The following is a 10,215-nucleotide window of genomic DNA, read 5'->3' as shown; positions in this document are numbered from 1 at the left end:
CTGTTTGCAGGGTCCAATTTTCAGGATTTGGCGGTCAGACAGCGGTGTACAGTACACACAAACTACTGTATATTCTTAGTAAACCAAACTATGGTCTATGGATAAAAGGGGGGGCAGTGGCTCAGTCCGTCCTCCCAACAACGCAGTTCACATTTACATTGCCTGTCTCCAACAAGTTTCAAATCTCTGCAAGCAGATTTTCAGGTGTCAGTATGCATTTCCATAGAAGCTTTTAGTAATGCACAGCGTGGTAAAAATGACAGCATCATTGAAAAGATTAAAAGGATACTTTAATTCTACCTGAGAGAGGAATAGAACAGGCGCCCAAGAATATTATTGCGCCTTCTATTGTCATTTACGGTAAACGTTAGTCGCTTGGTAAGAATGCCTGACAGTTAATAGCACCAACGATCTTCATTTTTTGATAATCATACACGACCTTTCGTGCAGAAAATCACTATTTTGAAAAAATACTGAGATACTTCTGAAAAGTCTAAACCTACACAGATATGTGTCAAAAATAAAACTAAATCGATGACGTGTATGTAGGGGTCCTTCTGACTTCCGGGTGTGTACATACAGATTGTAAACGGAGTCGACTCGTCCAAAAATGTGAGTTTCTACCAATTGTTGTGTTATTTTTCTCTGAATACATTTCATATTCGTTAGCCAAAACTACGGTGCTAATAACAGTCTTGTCGTCGTCTCCATTAGGTCTAAAGTAACGTTTAAAATCACCCTGACATCGGACCCCCGGATGCCATACAAAGTGTAAGTACACAGACAGCTCAGCAGTCCTACCTTAACGTCACAGTTAGATATATTTCAGGGTTTACATTTTTGTATTATTATTATTACTATTAGCTTACCGCTACCACAGATTTCGTTATTTGATGCTGTTGTGGAATCCTGACCTAGTGTGTTTAGCTAGCTAAGTCGAGCTACAGAAAATGTTGTCTTTGAGACAACATCTGTCAACGTTAGCTGTGATTCACATACTAAATACAAAAGGTAACGTTACGTTACATCAGCCAACGGTTCCGTCAACTTACGTTAGACATTTTAAATCGGCTAGTTTTGTAACATTAGCATTTGTAAGGGATATTATGAATGAAATGGATCTGACTGCGAACCATCTGGTCTCACATGGCTTCATTGCTTAATGAAATTCAAATAAAATTATATTAATATCACGTTGTTACTGAACTCCATGTTCTGTGACAACATGGGTACATAATATACAGTCATGTACAGTGGACCTTGTGAAGTCACACTCCTTGACAGACTGCTGTGAACAGTACATCACTGGTAACAAATCATGGCTGTGACATTCCTTTAGCAGCATCTGGCTGTTGGTAAAAACACACACTGCAATACAATAAGTGGAGGGTCATCCTCATGTGACTCTGTGTGAAGCATAATCCACGTCTGCTGTGTATTTATCTCACTTAGAAGCATGTTTTAAAATTGAGTTGGATAAGATTTTCCACACCAAATAACAAAGGAGGAAAAACTTAAATTACATGTACTGTATGTCTTCTGTTTCTTTGATACATTTAGAATCTATAAATACAATGCAATGAATATTAACTGCTGGACACAAGATGTCTATTAGTTTACTGTAAACTAAATTCTCAATGTATGTGCTCTGGAGGCTTTACGTTTCCACATCACTCAAATAAGTTTAAATTACATTTTTAATGTCACTGTTTGCTCACTGTACCACACTGACTTCCAAACTATTTGTGATGTCACAAAATTGTGTTTGCATGTAACTCAAACTTTATGTGAGCACAGAAAATCGTTCCCTTGTTTAGCAGAGTCAGTTGAAAATTGTCGGTTAGAGTCCTACATCCTACTGGTCAAACAACACATTTTTGAATGGATGAGGATTTTACGCAGTTTCTGTAAAGTCAAAACAAATTGCGTTTTTGATTGCTTTGATTCTAATCCTGTCATGAAGACTTAAAAAAATAAGTTTGAAGTCTAAATAAGTTTAAATAAGTTTGATTCACTACAATTTGCTGCAAGTTAAAGCATTGTGTGTGTGATCCTATGAAGTGGAGCCTCTATTATGTGCCAACGTTTTGTGCAGTATAAAGTCACTGACACACCATGCTTTGCATTAATCTGTCTGTTACTACTTTCTATTGTGTTTGGTGAAGGAGGATTGTAAGGAAGAACTAGGCTAATTCCAATTGTGGACTTTGTAGATATAGCTAGAAGTAGCTATTGGTGGTTAACACTGTGTGTATATTCCAGGAGGATTAGTATTTAATGGTGTTTACATCTTTTTCACAAAAGCTACAATACTGCTATAGAGGGGTATGATTTTCTGTTTATACTTTTTTGTTTAAAAGCACCTCAACTCGCGCAATGATAGAAATGATGCTTAATGAAATGAGTAGGCTTACCTAAAAACATGGTTATTTCTGCGCCTGGGCAGCTCACCTGGTAGAATGGGCAAGCTCAGTCCTCGACGCAGTGCCAGGGTTCAAGTCTGACCTGTTGCCATTTGCTGCATGTCTTCCTCGTCTCTCCCCCCTTTCCTGTCTACAGCGGTCTTGTCTATTGAAGGCTAAAATGGCCAAAAACCTATCTTCAAAAAAAAAAAAAGTATGTGGTTATTTTGCATTGTTTTTGAATTACTTATTTAGATCCGTTTCATTTCTATCTTTGTCTTGTGCATGTTAAAGATGCAGGAATGAGCCACGTTGTAGCCAAAAACAGCATATCTGCCATTGGTCAAACTGATATTGACTGGAGAGAATCAATCAGGATCACAAATCAGGGATACAATGTCCACCAAACTTTTGAATGTCTTTTTTTCCCCACAGACATTTTTTCGCAGCATGATGCATGGTCCAACTTCCAAACAGAGCTTCACATTGAATTTTCTGACCTGAGTACTTGTAAATAAGTAGTGGAAAATACTGAGACACTGCAGACAGGGAGACAATTCTCTAATGAGGTCAGACAATGTCTCACTGCAGCTGTTAAAGTCTTAGCGTGAACAGAGGGATAACAAAGATGCTAAATGAGGCATCGTATTAATTCTGCCAGAGGACTGAACGCACAGCTTTATAATCACCAGTCCCATTCAAAGAAGTTACCATTCATTCTCATTTAAGGCAACATGGTGGTTTTTGTAATGTGACCAGATTTTACTCTCACTTCTAATGCTGCTATAAAGCTGCAGCCTACAGCATGCGTTGCTTTCCTCTTGGCTACTTGCTGCTGTACTGAATATGTCACTTGATTTTCCGTGCACCACCTCAGCTCCTTCTGCATTACCGTACTTGGTGATGCATCTGTAACCTTGGGATTTGTTTCGAAAGTGACTTTTTCTACAACTCAAAAGCAGTCCTTGTCGATCAAAGCTCAGGCCAATGGGTTGAGAGATGATATTTAAAATCCTGTTCAATGCATTGTTTTGTTACAGACTAAGTGTCCCAGACAGCACACCATTCACAGCAGTTTTGAAGTTTGCAGCTGAGGAGGTAAGCCTACTGTACTGTACTGTACTATACTGTACTATACTATAAATATATAGTCACCAACAGGGAGTGAGACGTAAACTAAACATTAGAATTGTTCACGATTGTTCCTTTTCATGCGTTTAGCCTTTACAACTTGCAGATAAATATGGAGATATTGTGTATGTGGTAATGTTTGAATTTACAAACATGGTGCCATTGCATTGTTTGTCCCCCAAAGAGCACTTATTTATTTATTATTCTATATAGTTTTAATATATACAGATTTAATACATTCACAACAAGACTCAATGTCAACTTAAAGCTTTTGTGCGTAACTTTGTGATATTAAGGAATTACTTTCAAGCCGTTGCTACAAAGCTAATTAAGCTCCACACAACTCTTTCTATATTTCTCTACATGGTTACGTTCAGACGATTGTGTCGTCTAGTGACTTTTCCGCGTAGAAGCTTGAGTGAAGATGATTACCTCTGCTGACCAGTCCATCATGTTTTTTTTTTTTTTTTATTCTCCGTGTCCTCCTTGGCTATTTGCAACTGCAAAAAAATTCTTCAGTAAGCTGTATCCTGCGGACTCACCGACCTTGTTGTTGTCATTCCTCACGGGGGCGATAGAAACTACACACGATAGCTTTAAAAGCTAACGTAGAAGGAAAAGGCGGGAAATAAAATAGTGGGCAACCTCTAAAGATTATTTCTTACATTTCAAACTTCCATGAACACACAGAGGTACTGTGTCTGAAAGCATACTGACAGAGGACTGGAGCTACCGCTAAAGGGACTGATGTGCTACATTTTATCTGTCGTTTTGGTAGTCCTTAGAGTTGACCTATTCTTCTGTTTAAGTTTTAGGATGTGTTGCTATATTGGGTGTTTTTCTACCAAACAGACTGTTTTTAACTGAATCAGTCTGGGAAAATGTGTTTTTGTCAAAGGCTCACAAAGTGGTCAGTAGAATTTAAGTGATTAGCCAGCGGCAATTCTCACTGTAAAGAAAGACAGAAAACAAATCTCACTACACAGCATTATCTTCCTGCTTGTCTCGGCAACTTTGTTTCTGAGGTTTTATTATCATAACTACAGCTCCAATTTTGAGGTTGTCACCCAAAAAAGTGACTACGTGGATGAAGCTTTCCTTTTTGATGATTTAAACCATACCATCTCTCTTCTTTAGATTTTTATATTTCAAAAGCACCACAACTCGCTCAATGATATAGATGACACTAAATGAAATGAATAGGCTTAACTAAAAACGTGGTTATTTGGGTGCCTGGGTAGCTCTCCTGGTAGAACCTGCTGAAATTTCTGAAATGTCATCGTTGTGAATTATTTCTCTGCTTCATTTACTTTTACAGTTCAAAGTGCCATCAGCAACCAGTGCTATAATAACAAATGGTGAGTTTGTTTAGAACAATCTTTTAACCAATGTTTTTTTTTTGGTCTCTTAGATAAGATACTCCAAGTGCAAAAGTGACATGTTTACCAGCTTGACAGTTATTAAGGACTTTCTAACTTCAGAGAGAGTTTCATTCTTTTTGAAGCATGTGTTTTGACAGAGATCTTTGGAAACTCACTGGAGTTTCCAAACCTCAACAACAACACTGGGGGGATTTCAGGTCGCTCGAACAATCTTTGAGCCGCAGTGTGATGCTGGTGAATGCTTTCAAAACCGATAATAATATATCATAATGATCAGGGAAATTATTGTACCCTTCAGTTTTGCATATGTGGACTGTATTACAACTGAGAGTCAAAATGATTTATATTTATGTCTGAAGCACATGGTAACTACATGACTTAAAATTTTTTGTACATTATCAGACTTGTATTACAATCTCAAAGAGAGGATTAGCGGTAATGTCACTAACATTACACAAGCACCAGGTGAAATGGATTGATGCACTTTGCGTCCAAGTCCTGGGGTTTCAGTGGAGAACGTTGCTGTGTGTCTTTCCCTTTTAACTCCCAGAGGGTGCAGCAATTTTGACCATCAATCCACAGGGAATAAGCAGTTCTGTTTCTCCTACAAATTCTGCTTAAGAGGCCAACCTTTACCAACCTTTGATTGATCTGTGACGGCTATCAGCAGGAACTGCAAGTTCTCAGCTCCCGGACCCCACTGACACACACTAGTCTATAATTGATGCCACATTTTTATCTTCACATTAGAAACAAGTAAGATAAGATACAACTTTATTTATCCTGGGGGATATTGCGGTTAAGCAGTTGCGAAATAAAGTTTTGAGGTAGCTTATTAGAGCCTTATATATGTACAGCAGAAATTGTTATTAAAATATTAGATTGGACTTTATTGTCCACCTAGATGGACATTTATCTTTGGCTTCTCCAACACATTAAAACATAACCATGACATTGGCTGTTATTAAACATTAAACACAAAGCACACTAATACTAAACACCATTGAACATAATACAAGAATGTTGCAATGGTCAGAAACATCAGGTGGCGAGGAGGTGGGCTACAGCCTACAAGAGAACATATTTAAAAACATATCTTGTCTTTTATATTGCAGTCCTTTTGCATTCAGTGCCTCTCCGGCATTGGGAACGAAGGACCCCTTAAAGTGATTATTTGACTTGATTACGTTACCTACAACACAAAGGCCGCACAAATTAAACTAAATTCAAACAGTATGACAGATGCATGTCTGAAATAACCTAAACCAGTGAAATGTAAAAACATATTCAGCTGGATTCGTCCTCTTCCAGAACACTTTTAACCACAGCTACAGTAATCACCAGAACAAATCAGAGTAAATGGTCTTTGTGGCTGTTAGAAGGAAAATTGTCGGCTCATTCATTGTTTATCAGTAATTAAACCGTGCGGTTCCACAAAAGAACTGATTATGTTTTTGTTTACCTCTGCTCTGCTCTGACAGGCAATTGAGGAAAATACGTTTAGAGAATGAATGCCTGATGCATTTTCTTATAGAAAGATGAAACTTGTTGGGTGTTGTGGAAATAATTAGGCACAGTAACGTGCCCAATTAATTACATAATAAGTTTTCCGTTAATAGCTGAGATATGACTGCCATGCCAAACGTGAGTTTTTAGTTTTATCAGTGTAATGGCTGGTTTGTTATTATTCCAGATGGAGTTGCCTGCTGCTGAGGCATGCTCTCATTCTTGTTTTGTCTAGTGCAACATCATTATGGATGCACTGGTATTATTTGTTTTTTTTTCCATGACTGTGTCTCATGCCATTTGACTGACAATCTTTTTGTTTTACATTGGGATGTTTTTTCTTTCATGGTCACCTTGCAGATGGAATAGGAATCAACCCTGCCCAGTCCGCAGGTAAGCTCTTATGTTGTTTTCAATCCCATCTTTTTGTCACAGAAAAAACAATGTTGGTTGTTCTTTTACGTCACCACTAAAGGTCCTTCTAGATGGAGTAAGATGTTGTTTTTTTACTTCCTTACATATTAAGGTGCTTAGACGCATTGTCAGCCTTGGGGCTTTTAAGTACTTTGCCTCATTTCAATAGGCTTTTATCACAGCAGAACTTGAATGAAGCATGTTTCATAATGCCCTTTAGTAATGCTGGTGGCATTGTGGTAATAGTCTAAAAGATTAATTTAATAATGCCCCCCGGGGCAGTGACTAATGTGGGTGGTTCCTTTTTAAAGAAGGCAAAGAAATGTCAGGTTTAACATGAAAAGCCTTTACTTTAGGTAACGTAACAAATCGATCTGTGTTCAAGCAGTCCCAGCCAATATAATCTCTTACTTAAATCAGGTTTGAAGAGTACAGTTAAGTAGTGGTGTTAAGGGATGCAAAAGATGCAATTTATGGTAAATATGTAAGAAATTAGTTAACACTAACCTTACTAGCTTGGCAAGACATTGCTGAAGGGTAATAGGCAGTGCCTGAGACATCAGTGAAAACAACCTAAATGGTTTTGACTTGCTAAGGCGTTAACTTACTGAAACTGTGACATCCTGAGTTGGACTCTGCCCCGTGACTGTTGCCCACTCTCTAATTTTTTCAGTTTCTACATCCTGAATGGTGTTGTAAAGTGGAACAGCCAAACACATTTTCTTTATTTGTAGAGCAACTGCACCCAATCTGTCCCTAATCCAAAGATGATGAAATATTGCAGTGTTGCTTGCGCTAAAACATCTTGCCACATTTATGTTGGGGTTTAATAATCTAGGTTTACTGAACTAATCCTAACTTAACTGACACCTCTGTGTTGGATCAGGCCTCATGCTTGTTGCATGGAAATGGTGTTACTGATTCATGAATACAAATGCAGGGCCTCAAGTGGCAGTATTTAATTTAGAATTAATGTAATAATTGACCTTTCACTTGAGGCAAACAAATTCAGAATTCACTTGACTTTGGATTCCCACATTATTGCCATTTGGTGAATTCCTTTTTCTGTATCAGAGATTCATACTTTACTGTGTAGCCGGGTAATGGGGGACTGGGTTTTCTGCATAGAGCAGGATAAGGTAATGCCTGCTTTGGCCGAAGGCAACACTGAGTCTTTTCTGCTAAGAAAAGGAAAGAGTGGTGGGTATTCACAACAGCCTTTTATCTGTAGAGCATCCATGCTGTGTGCTGCCAAGAATAGCCTCAGTTCAGACACCTCTGTTGAATTGCCTTTTTTCACCCACTGCAGCCACTCCACCTCTTTTTCTCAGGATTGAGTACATGGTGGAAAGTGATCCAGTGTAATCTTTTTCTTCACACCTCTTTATAAGACCAATATTAAACGTTTCCTGTGGCAGGAGTAGGAATGAGTTATAACGTATGATCTCAGCATGATTGCTGGTTGTATGAACAAATAAATGAATACAATTGCTATATGTGGTCCCATAATGCAGTATTATAAGTTATTCAAATAAACTTGCCATGTGTGTACATGCTCGCTAAAATCTACCGGATTGCTGAATAACTGGCTACCGTTGAACCACGGTAGCCGTTTCCTTCAGTTTAGAAATGTCTGGCTTGTTTTAAAACATTTACATATATTCCAAATGTCTGTGTAACTACCCACCTTGTGTAAACATATACACAAATTTTAATTGGAATGCATTTGCATCAAGCTTTAAACTAATCAGATACAGTTAAACTAACAAACTCAAGTAATTCCCGGTATTTTTCTTCACTATGTTGGACAAACATACAAACAAAAATGTTTCTTTCTCGGCTGGCAAGTCGACATGTGGTTGGCAGCGTCCAGCTCAGTGAATGTAAAACCCCTTATTAAGGAACGCAGATTATGAACCGTGATCTTTATGTGGTGCTCTGTCCTGTGTTGCAGGCAACGTGTTTCTTAAACACGGCTCAGAGCTTCGCATCATTCCCAGAGACAGAGTGGGAGGAGAAGGAGACTGATGCTGCTTTTCCTCGTTGACGACATAATGACTCACACAGCAGAATGATATAATACTTGAGACCCAGGAAACACCTTAGCCGCATGTATCATATTTATTTTCTGGCCCACAACTGACAGGGACTCACATGATAATATATACTGTATATATAAACTTGATGACACACACTTGCATGCTCCCTGCTTCTTCATTCTCAGTCAGATTTGTTTTCTTCTGTAAATGTAGTTGCATCAAAAGATCAAAGTAACATCAAGGGTACTCAGAAGAACTGAGTAATTAATGTACACAAGCACAGCAGCTGCATCATGGAAACATGTTTTAGCTAAGATTAACAAAAATTGGAGTTAACAGTAATAGCTTTTGTATCTTTGTAAATTGCAATAAATCAGTATGACTTACATGAACACATACCTATTTTTGCAATGTTTGTCTTTTATCAGAATTGTGAACATGGTAATGCAAAAGGTGAACCTTTTAACTACATGTACAACATGCTTTTAAGGACCATTGTTGTTATATTGAGTTGCTGTCGATATGCAGGTAAACTGTCTGTTGACATATTTCAGGCAGGCTACTGTCAACAAAAGTATTCCTCAAACAAAAGATAAATAAACTTGCATCATGGATCTGCTTGTATCGTGTGCCAGCTTCTTCAATAACCAGACGAAGATATTTTCATTTTTAGCTGTAAGGACATGTGATTGTTCATGTGTCAAACTGCAGGCACGTGGATCTTTGCTGCCCTCTGTCAGGATACATTTTAACTCCAGTTTGTACTCACCCAAGTGCCTTGCCTCCATATTCTAAGCCATGTATTATACCACAATAAATGAAAAACATATTACATTGAGTATTATGAACTACTTACTGTGCACTGCAAGCTTAATTAGGAGCTGAGGAGTAGGTGTGAGAAAACAAGGCAGACATCCAAAAAGCTTTGAATAAAACACAAGGGCCCCGTAATGTGTCACCATAGTTGTCTCTGAGGTAAGGACCATGCAACACCAATAACACTGTTTTTTTATCTGGGAATTAAATTTAGTAGTTTTGATTTTAGTTGTTGGTCCTTTTCCTTTGACTGGATCTGCTGTCAGTTAAAACCATCTCCGGATGGAAAACATACCTTCATATTTAGTCTCCAGATTATTTTCATCCACAACAAAACAAAAGCATAACTACTGCGTAGACCAGTATTTTGAAATGTGCTTTATTGTTTCTGTGACTGATTAATGAGGGAAAGCAGTTCATTATCTCCATCCTAAATCAGTATTATGGAAGAAGGTCTGAGCCATTTGTTTATGAATTGGTTCTCTTTCTTCACCCTGGAAAAACCAAAATGTATACTTTGTTAAG

General features: G+C 38.0%; 1 protein-coding gene across 1 annotated transcript; it reads left to right on the top strand.

Annotated features, from left to right (window-relative positions):
• The first annotated feature begins 363 nt into the window (after nt 1–363).
• Nucleotides 364–9,493, top strand: ufm1 (ubiquitin-fold modifier 1). The gene is made up of 6 exons (XM_034890345.1): nt 364–612; nt 715–771; nt 3,443–3,500; nt 4,852–4,891; nt 6,782–6,814; nt 8,790–9,493. Coding segments are annotated over exons 1-6 (264 nt in total). The 5' UTR covers nt 364–610; the 3' UTR covers nt 8,864–9,493.
• The last annotated feature ends 722 nt before the right edge of the window (nt 9,494–10,215 follow it).

This window comes from Etheostoma cragini, chromosome 13, assembly GCF_013103735.1.
Source record: "Etheostoma cragini isolate CJK2018 chromosome 13, CSU_Ecrag_1.0, whole genome shotgun sequence".
Taxonomy (NCBI): Eukaryota; Metazoa; Chordata; class Actinopteri; order Perciformes; family Percidae; genus Etheostoma; species Etheostoma cragini.
The sequence above is the reverse complement of the archived record's forward strand: the minus strand, read 5'-3'. Positions and strand labels throughout refer to the sequence as shown.